The sequence below is a fragment of the Hippichthys cyanospilos genome, chromosome 10 (genome assembly GCF_059441005.1).
Source record: "Hippichthys cyanospilos isolate Australia breed blue-spotted pipefish chromosome 10, RoL_Hcya_1.0, whole genome shotgun sequence".
Classification (NCBI taxonomy): Eukaryota; Metazoa; Chordata; class Actinopteri; order Syngnathiformes; family Syngnathidae; genus Hippichthys; species Hippichthys cyanospilos.
Window position 1 is genome coordinate 22,245,457 of NC_142378.1, and position 16,929 is coordinate 22,262,385.

Genomic DNA, 16,929 nt, shown 5'->3' on the forward strand with positions numbered 1-16,929 from the left:
AGCTCTAGGTCAAACGGGCCGGGACCAGGTGCACTTTTTCAACCTTAGGTGGCGCTGCAGAGCCATTTTTTTTGCATTGTTTTGGGAAACACAAAAATATCAAATTTTTCACCGGGCCCGACAAATGTGCAAATTTAGGTGACTTTTCGTGCATGTTTAGGCCCTCAAAAATGGAAAAGCGCTGCACAGTAAATAATAATAATAATAATAATAATAATAATAATAATCTGGAGAAAAACAAGAGGGCTCTCGCAGCGGTAGCTGCTCGGGCCCTAATAATAATCCGGAGAAAAACAAGAGGGCTCTCGCAGCGGTAGCTGCTCGGGCCCTAATAATCTGGAGAAAAACAAGAGGGCTCTCGCAGCGGTAGCTGCTCGGGCCCTAATAAGAATAATAATCTGGAGAAAAACAAGAGGGCTCTCGCAGCGGTAGCTGCTCGGGCCCTAATAATAATAATAATAATAATAATAATAATAATAATAATAATAATAATAATAATAATCTGGAGAAAAACAAGAGGGCTCTCGCAGCGGTAGCTGCTCGGGCCCTAATAATAATAATAATCTGGAGAAAAACAAGAGGGCTCTCGCAGCGGTAGCTGCTCGGGCCCTAATAATAATAATAATAATAATAATCTGGAGAAAAACAAGAGGGCTCTCGCAGCGGTAGCTGCTCGGGCCCTAATAATCCGGAGAAAAACAAGAGGGCTCTCGCAGCGGTAGCTGCTTGGGCCCTAATAATCCGGAGAAAAACAAGAGGGCTCTCGCAGCGGTACCTGCTCGGGCCCTAATAATAATCCGGAGAAAAACAAGAGGGCTCTCGCAGCGGTATCTGCTCAGGCCCTAATAATAATAATAATAATAATAATAATAATAATAATAATCCGGAGAAAAACAAGAGGGCTCTCGCAGCGGTAGCTGCTCGGGCCCTAATAATAATAATAATAATAATAATAATTGGGGAGGAACAATAGGGACCTCCCAGTGGTATTACTTTCTAACTATTTACAATATTCACATATTGATCAATCATACATTACAAACTATAATATACTGTAATGCCCCGGAAGCGAGTAAGGATGCACTCAGTCGTCAGCGTGGCTCTAACACTTTTATTTTCACTCAGAACAATGTAATAATGAATCCCTAGAACGAGATGTCCAGCTTCTTATCTAGTGCACGTCTGAGAGTATTGAGACGTCTCAGGGCTTGACTTCTGTTATTTGAAAGGCGGGATCGTGGTGCACGAAAGGGCAAGGGAGCAGTCCATGTGTTAGAGCTATCCCTGACAACTTCCTCATCCATAATGTCAAGAAACATCTGATCTTCTACTGATAGAGCAGGCCAATTGTCATCCTTCATCCTGACGAGCACTGTTGAGCCGAGACTGTCTGTGGTCTCCTTTTGTACAGTGCTGTCACTAGAATGCTGGCGAAGATGGTTCGAATGCGTTGTACGACCAGACAAGGATTCTTTAACATGGATGGTGTTTGAGCAGGGTGTGAGAAATGATGACCCCCCCATTGTTCAGCAGGTTTGTTTTGTAGACCGTTACATTGGTGGGCTTGTGAACACGTCCCAGACACGTCTCCAATCACAACCCACCCTAGGACGAGACGTTTTGCATATGGTGCATGGGGAGGTCCATTGTACTGCTTCCTCACCTTGTGAAGTCTCAGGACGTCTCTACATAAGAGTAGGAGGATGTGTACCTGGGGGTCGAGCGGTGGGATCTGGTCAGCCACTGCTCTCAGGTGGGTGTGATGTTGCGCCACATCTGGAGAAGGAATCTCGGATCATCAGTCGCACTCTAAAAGAGTAGGGAGAGGTACTTTTGTGCTTCCATCGAGAGATTCCACTATGTAGCCATGTGCTCACCTTCCTGTGGTTTCCATTACACCCGAGCATGTCTTTAGTGCATAGGTCACAACGTCTACTCTGATGTTGAAAAGATCGAAGAAATCTGACCGTGCTAAGGACCGGTTGCTTTGGTCATCCATAACCACATATAGCCTGACTGATTTCTCTGGATGATCTTTTGGATAGACTTTTGCAAGACATATTTTTGAACACGACCTTGGACCTTTTCCTCCTCTGCAGATCTCAGTACACTTCGATGTCACCTCTGTTGATTCATCGATCGCTTGCTCTGTAGATTCCTCAGTGTCTGCCTCCCCGCCTTGCTGTACCACCTTTGGCATGTTTTTTTCTGTCGCAGGCCCAGGGTGCAGAGCGGAAACATGCCTTTCACTGCCACACTCTGTACTCTTTCTCAGAACCTTACAGTCATTTGCCATCTGTTTTGTTGAAGCACAACAGTTAAAGCAATAGTGATTTTCCTTGAGGAAAGCTCTACGTTCTTCAATTGTCTTATTTCTGAAGCTGCGGCACTTACTGAGGGGATGAGGTTTCTTTGTGGAGAGGGCAATGTTTCTCCTGGTCATTGTTTTCTGGAGATCCACTGACACTTGAGTTCTGCCTTTCACTAAATCTAAATAGTCCGAATCTAACGTGTAATGAAGGGGGCGTGTAGGTGATGGTGGTTGCTCCTCGTTGACGGAAACGAGGGAAGTGAATATTCTTCACAATCAGAGAAATCAGAATCACAAAAAACATGCGGGGGCAAAATGGTGGAATACGGGAGCTCGGAAGGATCAACGGGGGACGCGGAGGGAAGCGACGTGGAGAAAAGAGACTGGACTTACACGGGGGGGAACAAGGACAAGCGACGGGCTGAGGACATGGGCCAGCAGTGTGGCAGCGCTTTGTACGACGCCGCGAGCTTCCTGCCAGTTCCATTTTTGGTCGGATTATTCTGTCACGTCGGGGCATGGCGAGTAGAATGCGGGTGTGCGGGAGGATGGACCGAGAGTGCGAGGAGCAAGGAAGCCAGGAGGGGATGTGCTCAAAAACACCGTTTTAATGAACAAAAGATGGCAGGAACAAAAACAGACAAAAACTGGGCAAGGTACAAAAGGAAAGAGAAAACACAAAACTAAACTTACGGGGAAGGGCAATCGGTGAACTCGAGGGCACTGTAAGTGAGGGAACGAAGACGTGAGGGTGACCAAAACAATAATCCGACGACTAACAGTGACAAGGCTGCAACCTAAATACACAAGGCTAATTACAATACAACGCGAAAAAGCTGGGAGAGAACAAGAGGCAGGGGAAGCTGATTGGGTGACACGCAAGGGCAGGAACACACAGGTGACAGGTGGACAAAATCAAACTAGTAGACAAGGAGGCGAGGCAGACGTGGGGAAGAAACTATGAAACAAAATGGCTAAACAAACAACCCAAAATCTCTACAACAAAACCCATTGCAGAACGTAACCCAGGCAGAACGTGAACACATGCATGATTTCAAAACATAAAAATAATAACAGCAAGCGATTGCAATAAAAATTTGGGGCATACAGTTTTCAAGTGAAAAGTAACAGCAAGAAATGTGTGCACTATAATATCTTCTAAGAGCATGTTTTAAAAGCGTCTATTATATATTAACGCAAAAATACGCACATATACACACTAGCACAACTCCCACAAGCTTACATGCTACATGAAGTACAGCCAAATACAATTGCACTTGGTTTGAGTCAAATGCTTTGCATTTTGCCGCTTACTGACTTGAGATATAACACACAAATCATGCTAGAATTTCCTGTATGGATACTTATGTCAACAGCTTCTCAGTATCATGGTGCAAAAATGTCAGGAAATGCAATATAACACATAGGTTTAACATCCACCGAAAAAAATGTGGATTATAGTGAGTGTGGGTCTGTCCAACCTGGGAGAATAAACATATGTGTTGTAATTATTTAATGTGCGAAGCTGCAACAGTTTAGAATTTGCAGCATGGTTGTATTTGAAACTTTAACATGATTATATAATTAGCGTGAAGTTTCAACTCCCTAGTGTTTTTTTTTTGCACAATGCTTCCTCCTTTGATTTCACAAAATAATCATCAAAACAGTCCAACATTGGTACAATGCATGCACAATCACAGCATGAAACAGTCCGGAGAAAAAAATATAAAACAAAAGTTGTTTTCCGTTAAACTACAGCAATTACATTGGAGTTTGTGTTGATTTTATATTGGCTTTTTTCTGAGATAAACCCGAAGAATCCAATTAATGTAACGTAATTCAATATATGTACTTGCCATTCAATTCGTTCATTCAATTTCCAAATCTGAAACGCAAATTTAAAATCAATAAATAAATAAATCAAATTAAATTAAATTAAATTAAATTAAATTAAATTAAATTAAATTAAATTAAATTAAATTAAATTAAACGAAAAAAACGGGAGTAGTTTAAATGTACATCCCAGCTCCTGTTTGAATTCACCTCTGGTGCCTGGGTAAAACGGTGGCCCTGAAGTGCAAATGAAAAAAAACAAGTACCGAAGCAAATTTTAAAAACCTAAACACATTTACAATCGACGAAACAAAACGAAAAAAGAAAAACGTATTTAAAAGACGAAACAAAACGAAAAAAGAAAAATGCAATTTAAAAGACTAAACACACACACAAAAAACTTTTTTCAAAAAGTTCAAAAGCACGCAACACTTTCAGAAATGCACGCAACATTTCAAAAAGCAGCATTAATTTTAGAACAAACAGGAAGTAGTGGGGATGGAGGACCGAAAGTGTCAAAATTCAATAAATAAATGTACCATTCAATCATTGACTAGAAGTGTCATAAAATAATTGAATGTGTCTTTAATTAATTAAAAGTGTCATTAAATAAATGTCTGATAAATTAAATAGATGTTTCATTTAATTAATGAAACATTTAATTATTTAAGGACACTTTTATTTAATTAATGTCACATTTAATTATGTAATGACACATTTATTTCATTAATGAAACATTTTTTAAATATTGACACTTTTATTTAATGACACGCTGTTGCGACGTTTCATATAGCTTATCTGTCACCCTCGCGTCAAAGTTTGATGGGTGAGAAGGACAGATAAGCAATGAATTAAACACAGCCAGTTTTCGGACAGTTAGTTTATCTGTCAACCTGGCTCGTTAAGTTAGTGGGTGGGCCCAAAGCCAGTTAAACTCAAATCATGTCCAATCCATTACTATGGCCTGAAGAGGTTGGAAACATGGCGGATTCGATGACCCAGCACCTTCTCGAGCTTTCACGACAGTTAGGTAGAGATATTTTAGACCTTGCTGAAAATGTGGAGGCAGAACCTGTAGAAAACAATTTTATTCAACGTAAAGTGAAGGAATTGTTTTGGCTTGAAGAGCAGGGTAACCAATCAGGTGTTAGAGCCCGCCCATCAAACTTTGACAAGCGAGCTTGACAGATGAACAATGCATGAAACGTCGCAACAGCGTGTCATTAAATAAAAGTGTCAATAATTATGTTTCATTAAATAATTAAAATATTATTAAATTAAATAAAAGTGTCTTTAAATAATTATTCATGAATAATTTATTTAATTAATGGCACTGGCGAGGCGAAGAAACCACACATTGCACCACTGTGCTAGTGGAGATCTTTACTCTTCGCATGCCATCACAAAACTGATACAACAAACTCCAAACCAGCAAAGCCAAAGCCAACAGGTTCAAAGCATCAAAGGACCATAGCAACATGCCTACTGGGTGAGAGACATGGTCCTAGTGTCCGCCACATAGCTCCCCCTCGAACACGCAGAAAGGCATAACGGAAAACCCCACAGGGTATTCACCAGTCTGACACCCTGAGTCACAGTCCGGTCCTGGGCAGTGTATGTGACACCAGGGGCCAAGGTGCGACAGGAGTAAGGGTGAGACGCTCAGCGTGAAAACCATGAGGTGGCGTTGCCAAAGGGATGTTCTGAAGTTCCGCAGGAGCCGTAGCGGCATTGCTGACCTGCATGCTGGCTGGCACAGTGGGCTTCCGAGTGCTGGCTTGAGGCCTACTGCTGAGGCCGGACGGACATCGGTAGTAGATGAGGCCGCCCCGCTGGAAGATCTCGGTCGATGGCCAGGGACTCCGAAATTGGACTGCACCAGCCGTTCTCACCAGCCCCTGTACCAGCCTGTTGCTGGCTGGCTTGATCCCTGGTGTGTTGTCTTTGAGCAGGAAGTGTGACATGGTCACTTTCTTTTTCAAATCGAGCTTCAACTGCGATTCAAAAAAACAACGTTGGTTTTTGGGTCACCTAAAGAGAAAGAAAGACGAGATGAGAGTAATGTTATCGCGCTGATGCTTCTATTGTATTGGTATGTTGTTGTATGTTCTTATCCAACATGGAAAAAGACACCTGCGATTTGAAATTCCATGCCCGGTACTTACTACAAAGCACAATAAGAATGATCTAAAACACTAAATTATGATTTAACGTTGGCAATTACCTGAAATGTGCAAATAGTGACACTTCGTGATCTATAAATAAATCACTGTTTCAAATCAAATCCTTTGCCATCTGAACCGCTGAAGTACTGTACATCCATGTTATTATTTTTTTATGATTATAACTTTGCATATGCTTTCATGACAACTGTGGTTTTAAAAGATGGTTATTCACAAAACAAAAAACGGATGCTTTGTTACTCATGTCTGAAGTGAGTTAAAAAAAAAGTCACATTGGAAGTGAGACCAAACAAAGGGGGACTAGCGTAGGGATGGTTAGTACTCACATTTGTAATGTGATCAATATTTTGTAGTGCTTGTATCTGACAGGGTAGTCTCAGAAATAGAATGTCATGACTCAAGAGCATATTTTGAAAATGGTCCTCAATAATTTAAAAGCAAAGTTTATTTTTACCATAGTCTACAATAACCATAATAGTTTAATACAATAATGTAATTAACACAGATGTAGTAATGTAATGGAAACTTCAGATATTTCTTTTCTTAGGAAAACTTTTTTTTTTTTTTTTTACTAAAGTTCCAGTGTTTCATTAGCGTATGGACAAAGTAATTGCAAAGCCTATTTCTATTGACATCATGGTCTCAATTTACAGTATGTGCGAGTTGCCATGCCGATAGATTTAAAACAAAACAAACTAAGTTAATGGATAGGTCTTTTTCTTTCTTGTAGATTGATAAAGTCATCCAGCTCATGGAAAATACATAGCTGGCAAATTACCTTGCATCATATTAATGATAGGGTTGTTTATTTATTTTTTCGCAAGACTAACAAAAACACAAAAAGACCGTCCTTTTAACAAACTTAGGTAGAAACTCAAAAAGCAGACAGGAAAAAAAGAACATTTAGAAGAAAACAACCCTCATATTATTGCAACTTAATTCAGAGCTGAGGAGTTAACATGAAAAAACATGTTCACCTGTACAATGAAGTGTCTCAGTCACTTTCAGCTTGGGCTGGCTTTATAGTGTCAGGTTGTCTACATATTGGTTCGTAATAATTCATAAGTGTATACCATAATATGTATGGTATACATTCCACTGTAGCTACTGTATCTTAATTTGCTGCATGAATTGTGAACTCAGACTGGGCTCTAACTTTGACATGCATTACAATACGCACAGAAACTCTCTAAATAAAAATAAAGGACTGGTTGAAGTTTGTTCTCTGCTCCACTGAGTTGTAGGCATGAAGGACAAGAGAATGGGACGTCCTCCATGCAAGCCGTGGATGGGTCTTGATGTTAGCCAGCTGTCATGGTTTGTTGGACTTTGGGTTGTGGGTTTACTTTGAGGGGTTATGTTTTCATATATGGTTCTGCTCCGGCTCCTCTCGTGCCTCCCTGCGTTAGTTTTGATTTAGTCCACCTGTCTGTTACCTGCCCCTCGTGTCCTCCAATCCGCTCCCTTTGCCTGTTGTCCTTGCCCAGCTGCCGTGCGTTTGTCTGATTAGAGTTGTATGTATTTAAACCTGGTTTTCGTTACAGCCCGTGTCGGATCATTGTCATACTGTCTTGTCAGGTCATGGTCACATCTCCCGTCGTAAATCTGCCCCGTGTTTTCCCGCTAGCCTGCCCGTCGTTTTTGTTTTCTGTTCAACCAGCCTGTCTGCGTCCTTAGTTCGTGTTTTTTCCGTTCTGTTTTCTCCCGCTTTTGTTCCTGTTCCTTAATAAATATGGATTGCATCAAGCCCCTATTTCAACGTCCTCCTGCTTTTGGGTCCTCCTCCTCCGCAACAACGCCGGCCTCCACAACCGCCGCGCACCCCTGTGACAGAATGATCCGACCACCTCAGGACCCAGCGGGAAGCCCGCGCCGTCCCGTCCGCATCCGCTCCCAGCCCGCCGCCCCAGCGTGAGACCTCTTGTTTTTTCTTCCGTGTTTCTTCCTTCCGAGTCCGCGCCTGTCCCCGCTTCTGATCCGTCCCCCGCGTCAGTTACTTCCGCGTTTCCCTGGCGTTCCTCCGACCTTTTTTACGACACGATTCTGTCCCCGCACGTTTTTTGTAGTTCCGATTTTTCAGATTTGCGTAGTTCAACTTCTGTCCGTCCACCCGATCACCCTTCCTCTCCTTTTCGCGCACCTCACTACACGTTGGACTCTGATTTTTCCGACATCGAGGATTGCCCTTCATTCGTCACGTTTCGTTCCAGTACCAGTCCTGATTTTGTTTACCCACGTCCTTCTTCCCTCGACGCTTTTTATCATATTCCGTATTCAAGCCCGTGCACCTCTGATTATGATTTTGATTCAGATTTTGATTATCCGTCCAGCCAGTCATTTTACAGTCCGAAGACTCCGATTCAGAGCCCCCATTTAACCGTGACCTTTTCGTGGGCACCCGGTTGGCATTTCGTGGCCGCCGGTGGAGGGGCCCGTGAAAAGGCCACCGCTCAAATTCCCATCAGAACCCATCTGTTCAGTCTCCCTTCAGTTCCGGTCCGTTCCCTCCTGCCTCTGTGTCCCCCTCTTGCTGCGCCCTGTCTACTTCCTCTTGTCCTGAACCACCCTCTCCTTGCACCCTGTCCCAAGCTTCTGTCGCGTCGGTCCCACCTGTCTCTGTTCCCCAAGCTTCCTGCCGGCGGGCTGAAGCGGCAAGTGTACCTGTCCCAGCGCCAAGGCGGCTACCTGTCCCAGCGCCAAGGCGGCTACCTGTCTCTGCGCCAAGGCGGCTACCTGTCCCTGCGCCAAGGCGGCTACCTGTCCCTGCGCCAAGGCGGCTAAGGCGGCTACCTGTCCCTGCGCCAAGGCGGATACACGCTCCTGTACCTGCGCCAAGGCGGATACCCGCTCCTGTACCTGCGAGCCGGCGCCCGGCCTCTGTGACCCCTGCGAGCCGGCGCCCGGCCTCTGTGACCCCTGCGAGCCGGACCCCGGCTTCTGTGACCCCTGCGAGCCGGACCCCGGCCTCTGTGACCCCTGCGAGCCGGACCCCGGCCTCTGTGACCCCTGCCCGTCTGCCTCCCAAGCCAGTCACCCGTCTGCCTCCCAAGCCAGTCGCCCGTCTGCCTCAGTCATCCCACCGGCCGTTCCCTCAGCCTCCTGAGCCGCCAGCCACGGCGTCGCTGCCGCGGCCTCCTGAGCCGCCAGCCTCGGCGTCGCTGCCGCGGCCTCCTGAGCCGCCAGCCTCGGCGTCTCTGCCGCGGCCTCCTGAACCGCCAGCCTCGGCGTCGCTGCCGCAGTCGCCTGGGCTGTCAGCCATGCCACCGCAGACGCCAGAGTCGCCAGACGGCCCCCCGTGGTCGTTCCTGTCCCAGGTCAGTCTCGTGCTCTCACTCTTGTCTGTGGCATGCACCCAGTGGCTGTTCCCTGATGGCGCCCCGACGACGTCTCCACTCCTGCCTGACGGCGTCCAGCCGACGCCTCCGCTTCAGCCTGACGGAGTCCAGCCGACGCCTCCGCTTCAGCCTGACGGCGTCCAGTCGATGCCTCTGCTCCTGTCTGACGGCGTCCAGCCGACGCCTCCGCTCCTGTCTGACGGCTTCCAGCCGACACCCCCGCTCTCGCCTGACGGCGCCCAGCCGACGCCCCCGCTCTCGCCTGACGGCGCCCAGCCGACGCCCCCGCCTGTCGATCTCCAGGGGCAACTGGGATGCAAGCCTACCTGGGGTGGCTTGTTGTTTGCCAGCGGGCGTCCAGGTCGCCCGCCTGACTCGCCCCGCCGGGCGCATCTGCTCTGGCATCCGGGCTGCCCGCCTGATTCGCCTCGCCGGGCTCCTCACGTCTGGCGACCGGGTCGCCCGCCTGACTCGCCCCGCAGTGCACCTCTCGTCTGGCGACCGGGCCGTCCGCCTGACTCGCCCCGCAGGGCACCTCTCGTCTGGCAACCGGGCCGCCCGCCTGACTCGCCCCGCAGGGCACCTCTCGTCTGGCGACCGGGTCGCCCTCCTGACTAGCCCTGCCGGTCTCTTCTGCTCTGGCGACCGTGTCGCCCTCTGGACTCTCACCCTCGGGTGCATCCCGTTTGGCACCAGGAGTGCCTTTGGACTATTTTTGTTTTTCTCCTGTGCCCTCCTCCGGACCCCTTACGCCCGCCCTGCCTCGGTTTTGTTTGCTTGTAGGTTTGCTTTGGGACGTCTGGGATCCGTCCCTTGAGGGGGGGCATTCTGTCATGGTTTGTTGGACTTTGGGTTGTGGGTTTACTTTGAGGGGTTATATTTTCATATATGGTTCTGCTCCGGCTCCTCTCGTGCCTCCCTGCGTTAGTTTTGATTTAGTCCACCTGTCTGTTACCTGCCCCTCGTGTCCTCCAATCCGCTGCCTTTGCCTGTTGTCCTTGCCCAGCTGCCGTGCGTTTGTCTGATTAGAGTTGTATGTATTTAAACCTGGTTTTCGTTACAGCCCGTGTCGGATCATTGTCATACTGTCTTGTCAGGTCATGGTCACATCTCCCGTCGTAAATCTGCCCTGTGTTTTCCCGCTAGCCTGCCCGTCGTTTTTGTTTTCTGTTCAACCAGCCTGTCTGCGTCCTTAGTTCGTGTTTTTGCCGTTCTGTTTTCTCCCGCTTTTGTTCGTGTTCCTTAATAAATATGGATTGCATCAAGCCCCTATTTCAACGTCCTCCTGCTTTTGGGTCCTCCTCCTCCGCAACAACGCCAGCCTCCACAACCGCCGCGCACCCCCGTGACACCAGCGTGTATTTCATGACTTCACGACTTCATCCAGTTCATCTTGGGTTGTAAAAATTATGTTCATCAAATTATGTTCATTATTGATGTGCTTAATGAGAAAACATGGTTCTCTTTTCAAACCTGAATACTAATGGTCCGACCTACACGCTAGTCTCCCTTTGATTCGTATCAATTCCAATGTGGCTTTTTTTTTTTAACTAGCTGCATACATGAATAATGTTCGCTTTTTGAAAAATAAAATGAAAATGTAACACGGAATAACCTGCTCAATTACAAACATAATTTAAGTCCAATTAAGTTGCCCATCCTCATCCAATCAGTCACTCCCTGCCGCCCATGCCATTTCCGGTTTGATTTAAAAATTATACTGCTTTGTGAAATGTTGCGTGCATTTCTGAAAATATTGTGTGTGTTCCGACTTTTGTAAAAATGTTTTTTTCTTCTTTTTTTTTGCGTTTTGTCTTTTGAAATGCATTTTTCTTTTTGTTTCGTCTTTTGGAATACGTTTTCCTATTTTTGTTTTGTTTCGTCATTTGTAATCGTGTTTTTCTTGGCTTCAGTATTTGTGTTTCTTTTCATTTGCACTTCAGGGCCACCGTAGAGGTGTTCAGGGGTGATGACAGATTCTGACTTTCGCGATCAATAAATCTCAGTCAAAACATTGTCTGAGCACCAATGGTGCCTCTATTCCTCAACGACGACGCGGACTAATAGTTACAATGACAAAATCAACATTTGTAAAATATTTAAACCATCATCTTTGCTACTAGACGTAGGGGGAGCTGAAGTTCGCAGAGACTGAACACATCAAATAGCTCCCGATGGTTTTATTACAACATCTATTTTAGATATATAAGCATCTGCTTAATTTTGGGGACGTTTTATTCATTACCATTATTTAAAAACCTACAACTTGTTTGGAGGGGTTTCCTGCACACGTTCAGCTCCTCCTACACATAGGGGGTGACTGTCTTCTCAACGAAGATGACGGTTTAATTACAGCATTTTACAAATGTTTTTCCATTGTACATTGTCATTCAGTGATAGAGCCATCGTTGGTGTTTAGACGTTTTGACTGGGGTGTAGCGATAGCGATAATAAAATTTATTTTTAAAAATAGCTTTAACATTTTTTTCCTCGAAAGACATCATCTGCCACTGTCCTATGGCGTTATATTTGTGCCACAATTGCGAGCGCAAAAGAAAATCGAGCGTAAAAAAATAAAACAAAGCGAGCGAAAACAGATTATGAGCGCAGAAAAAAAGCAGTTCCTCGCTCAAAATTCCTTTTTGCTTGCTCGCGATAGCCCTCTCTCGCTCAACATTTCGCTCTCTCTCGCGATACTCTTTCCTCCCTTGCTCAACATCTCGCTCCTGCTCGCTCAGTTCTGCTCACACGTTACGTTTGTGCCACAAATATCTGACACTAGCATTGAATCTTATAGTGGAAAATGGGAATATTTGAAGTATAAAGTACGTCAGATTTCTATCTCAAAGAGTAAATCGCTTAGTAAAAAGAAAGCCAAGCAGCTTGAAATCATCAAAGAAATTAATAGAATTTGCAGTACAACTTCGATCAGTGAGGATAACAGACAAAAACTTTTACTTTTGCAATCTTCGTTAGATAATATCTACATTTCTAAAGCTAAAGGAGCATACATCCGATAAAGGGCAAAATGGGTCGAAGACGGCGAGAAGAGCTCAGCATATTTTTGTAGATTGGAGAAAAAGAGACAAGAACGGAATGCTATTAGAACCTTACAGATAGATGAGCAAGAATGTACTAATCCAGATTTAATTTCAAAAGAGATTTTCAAATTTTACAGTAAATTGTATACATCCTCTTTTTCACCAACAGATGCTGATAGGTTTTTTGAACATGTTAAGTTTTGGATCCCCAGAATTGATGAATGTTTCAAAAAAGTGTGTGAGGCGGATATTAGCATGGCAGAAGTGGAAAAAGCTATGAAGGGCTTAGCATTGAATAAATCTCCTGGATCGGATGGTTTGACAAGTAATTTCTATAGACATTTCTGGGAACATATAAAAGATCTGTTTTTTTCATATGTTAAAAGAATGACCTGATTCCCTCACTTTTCCAACTACAATGAAGCAAGGCATAATTACACTGATCCCTAAACACGGTAAAGATTCCAGACTTATTGACAATCTTAGACCTATTACATTGCTCAATAATGATTACAAAATTTTAACTCATATATATGCAAACAGATTAAAATCTGGCATGACTCAAGTTATCTCAGATACTCAATCTGGATTTATAAAAGAAAGATCAATCCATAATAATTGACGATTTATATTTGATTTATTGGACTACAATTATTTAATTGAAGATGAGGGTTTTATTTTGTTTCTGGATTTTTTTTAAAGCATTTGACACAATTGAACATAATTTTATATTTAGGACATTAGGATTATTTGGTTTTGGAGAAAAGTTTATAAATATAATTAGATTAATATATAAGGATACAAATAGCACAGTCATTTTACCACAGGGTACGTGTCCAAGATTCTCAATTAGCAAAGGTATAAAACAAGGATGCCCTATCTCTCCCTTACTTTTTATTGCAGCAGCTGAAATGCTATCGATTCTTGTTAAAAATACAAACTATGGCAAACTGACAGTCTTTCGCAGACAGCTGGCTATTAGCCAACTTGCTGATGATACGACCATTTTTATGAAAAGTAGTGAGCAAATCCCTGAAATTATCAACACAATGAGTTTTTTTTCCAAGGCTTCTGGTTTAAAATTGAACCTTGAGAAGTGTGATCTTTTCCCTATCCATGGTTCTTCTCTTTCAAAGATTCATGATATCCCTGTGAAGTCTACAGTAAAATACTTAGGGATGCACATTACCAGAGATAGTGATACTTTAACTAAGCTTAATATTTTGGAAAACTTAGATAAATGTAAATTACTCTTAAATCTCTGGTCTCAGAGGGACATCTCTATTATTGGACGAATTTTCATTACAAAGATGGAATGTATTTCCAGATTCATATACCTGGCATACTCCCTGGCTCTCTCAAAATGTGTAATCAAATCAATAAATCAGGCTACGTTTAATTATATTTGGAACAGGAGAACACACTACATTAGAAAGGGTACTCTAGTTAAAGGTTATGATGAGGGAGGTCTTCGGGCCATTGATATAGAATGTATCAATGGAACGGTTAAAATTAACTGGCTAAGATCATTTCTGAAGAATGAAGACAGTATATGGTTTCATATCCCAAGCTAGATCTTTAAGCAAGTAGGAGGTTTTAATTTTTTTACTGAATTGTGACTTTGACTTAAATAAGCTCCCCATCAAACTATCCACCTTTCATCAACAGGTGTTACATGACTGGTAAATGATCTACAAGCATAACTTTAGTCCTCACAACACCCCACTGTGGAATTGCAGATACATCTTGTCGAATAAAAAAAAATCATTGTTTTATCATACTTGGGTAAAGAAAGAAATTTGGTCAATAATGCAACTTCTGGACAACACTGGAAGGCTTATGCCATTTGAAATGTTTTCTTCAAAATATAATCTACAAGATAAAGAGCAGTACAATAAGCTCATCATTGCAATTCCTCAACCTATTGTGATGATGGCTTTTAATTGTTTTCAAAGTAAGGTAAACATAGCATTACCTTTGCTTTTGGTGGATGGTTGCAACGTCAATCATTACAGGTTTTCTAATCCCAAAATTCGGCAAGCATTTGTTAAGGAAATGTATCCATTCTCTTCAAACAGAGATACAATTCTCCAATATTTTTTCAAAAAAAGAAGTTAGAAGTCTGCGATCCAAATATTTTTAATTTTCCATTGGCCCCAAAGCAAAGGAAATTCATTACAAGATCCTTAATGGAGTCTATCCCTCTTCTGAACTCTTAAGACTGCGTTTTAATTTGGACCACAACAACTGTGTATTTAGTGATGAAGACATTAAAACAAAGGAACACTTATTTTTTTACTGCAGATTTGTTAATGTACTCTGGGAAGATCTGTGTGACTGGTTGTTTCCTAAACTGCCTAATCTGTTTGTTCTGACAAAGAAAATGTCCTGCATGTTATTTGTTAAGGAGTCATCTCATGACCTGGTCATTAACATACTCATTGTTCTTGGGTAATTTTTTATTCATAAAAATAGATATTTCAAATCGAAACCTAGGTTCATTATGTTTTAATATGGACTTATGTTAATATTTTAAATCTTTAAAATTTATGAAGAATAAAAACGCGATGAAGATGTATGGGTTGGTGGAGGATCTTGATCTCTATAGTAACCCCTAGCTCCTATCTTTTTTTTCTCTTTCCTTTTGTGTTCCTTTGATTTATTTGTTCCATTTGTATTTGGAGTGGCTTGCTTGTATGTTTTGTTTGACTGTTTTTTCTTTGTTTGTTTTCTTTTCTTATTTGTATACTTTGGACTTGTCTGCTGTGGATTGGATATGGCACACTGTTGTGCCACTATGTTTTGTGTATATGTATATTTGTTTAAAATTGGAGTTTGTTAAATAAAGTTTGAGTGGGAAAAAAAACGATTGTGCCACAAAGATAGCCAATCAGAATTTGTAAAAGCACATTGATTGACAGCTTGGTATCCAATGAGATTGCTTGTTGTGCTCACCGGGGAACGAGCAGACGAGAGTGCAACACATCGATTTGGGCGGGATGAGGTGGGCTTATGTCATTAAAGTACAAAAACGAACAAGGTAGTTCTGTCAAATGATACGATACAGCAATAATAAAAATATTATTAAAAGTAATTCCCATACATTGTTTCCAAAGAAGTCTACCTTCTCCCGCCCAAGTCCGTGTCGACGCAGCTCGAGCGAGTATGGGGAATTCTGGCCGCCAGACCTCTCCTCCTCCTTGCCCAGCAGACATAACTAATCGATCGCAGATTGCATTACTCAATGAGGCCAAACCATCCGATTGCGAACTATACAACGACATTTAATATAATTGCACTTGACAAATATGTGACAAGATTTTATTACAGGTGCACTTCCGTGTTGGCCAAGCAGTATCCTTTCATTTGGAAGTTACCTTGCTTCACTAGTCTGGTAACATTGTCTAAAATCACGTCACTCTCCTAAAGCGTTTGTTTCCTTTATTTAAGAGGTAACTCGAAGATTTAACCTATACTAACCCTAAAAGACAGTGGCTATAGAACAACTGTAATTCCTGTAGTTATGTATTTCCTTTAGGAATCAACCTGGCCGAAATGCATAACAATCGAAAATAGAATAGCCATCCATCCATTTATTAGATTTGGTTATTTTTTAGGGATTGTCAAAAGGGTTTTGTAATTTATGTTTTAAAAATGAAAATACAGACCTCAATTCGTTTATTGGTTTTCGGTTAAAATGTAAAAATAGAGTGAACGGAAGAGGTACACAATCCTACAAGACTCAGGGCCACCGTACCAATTTCCTAAAAGCAAACGACTTGGTAGCCACGTGATTGTTCACGTGACGTGTCATAGTGCCATAGACGTGTGACGCATCTGAATCGAAGTCGTCACACATGCGCAACTACGAACGCAATACCATTATCTGAATAAGTACTGTCACGGGGGTATTCTTTTCGTGTCGTAAAATGGAGAGTTTGCTGTCTGAGGATCCGCGGTATCTTAAAAGGTAACCTTTTCTACGTTAGCTTGAATGCTGTAAGCCCATCCATCCATCCATCCATCCATCCATCCATCCATCCATCCATCCATCCCATAAATGAATAACCCATGCATCATGGGCCATTCGCTGGAAGTATTGTCAGTAATGCTTCTGCTCCACAATCACTGATCAATATGGTCCAAAGTGGCGGCTCCTAACCTCTTTATCGCAACGGACCGATTTATATTTTTTTATTTTAATGCATCGGTTTTCTGTGGTTCGG

At 43.0% G+C, this 16,929-nt stretch overlaps 1 protein-coding gene and 1 long non-coding RNA gene across 4 annotated transcripts in view; one reads left to right on the top strand and one right to left on the bottom strand.

Annotated features, from left to right (window-relative positions):
• Nucleotides 1–1,108: 1,108 nt before the first annotated feature.
• On the bottom strand, nucleotides 1,109–15,908 carry LOC148417533 (uncharacterized). The gene is made up of 3 exons (XR_015866890.1): nucleotides 15,807–15,908; nucleotides 1,878–6,175; nucleotides 1,109–1,809 (listed from the first exon to the last, which is right to left on the bottom strand). It is a non-coding gene; the product is annotated as an uncharacterized LOC148417533 (long non-coding RNA).
• Nucleotides 15,909–16,506: 598 nt separating this feature from the next.
• The window catches only part of kifap3a (kinesin-associated protein 3a), a 75,654-nt gene continuing 75,231 nt past the window's right edge, over nucleotides 16,507–16,929 (top strand). For all 3 annotated transcript variants that reach the window (XM_088425305.1, XM_088425306.1, XM_088425307.1), the window contains exon 1: nucleotides 16,507–16,673. In XM_088425305.1, coding sequence (XP_088281431.1) covers nucleotides 16,633–16,673 — 41 coding nt within the window. In that variant the 5' untranslated portion in view covers nucleotides 16,507–16,632. The remainder of the gene's footprint in view (nucleotides 16,674–16,929) is intronic.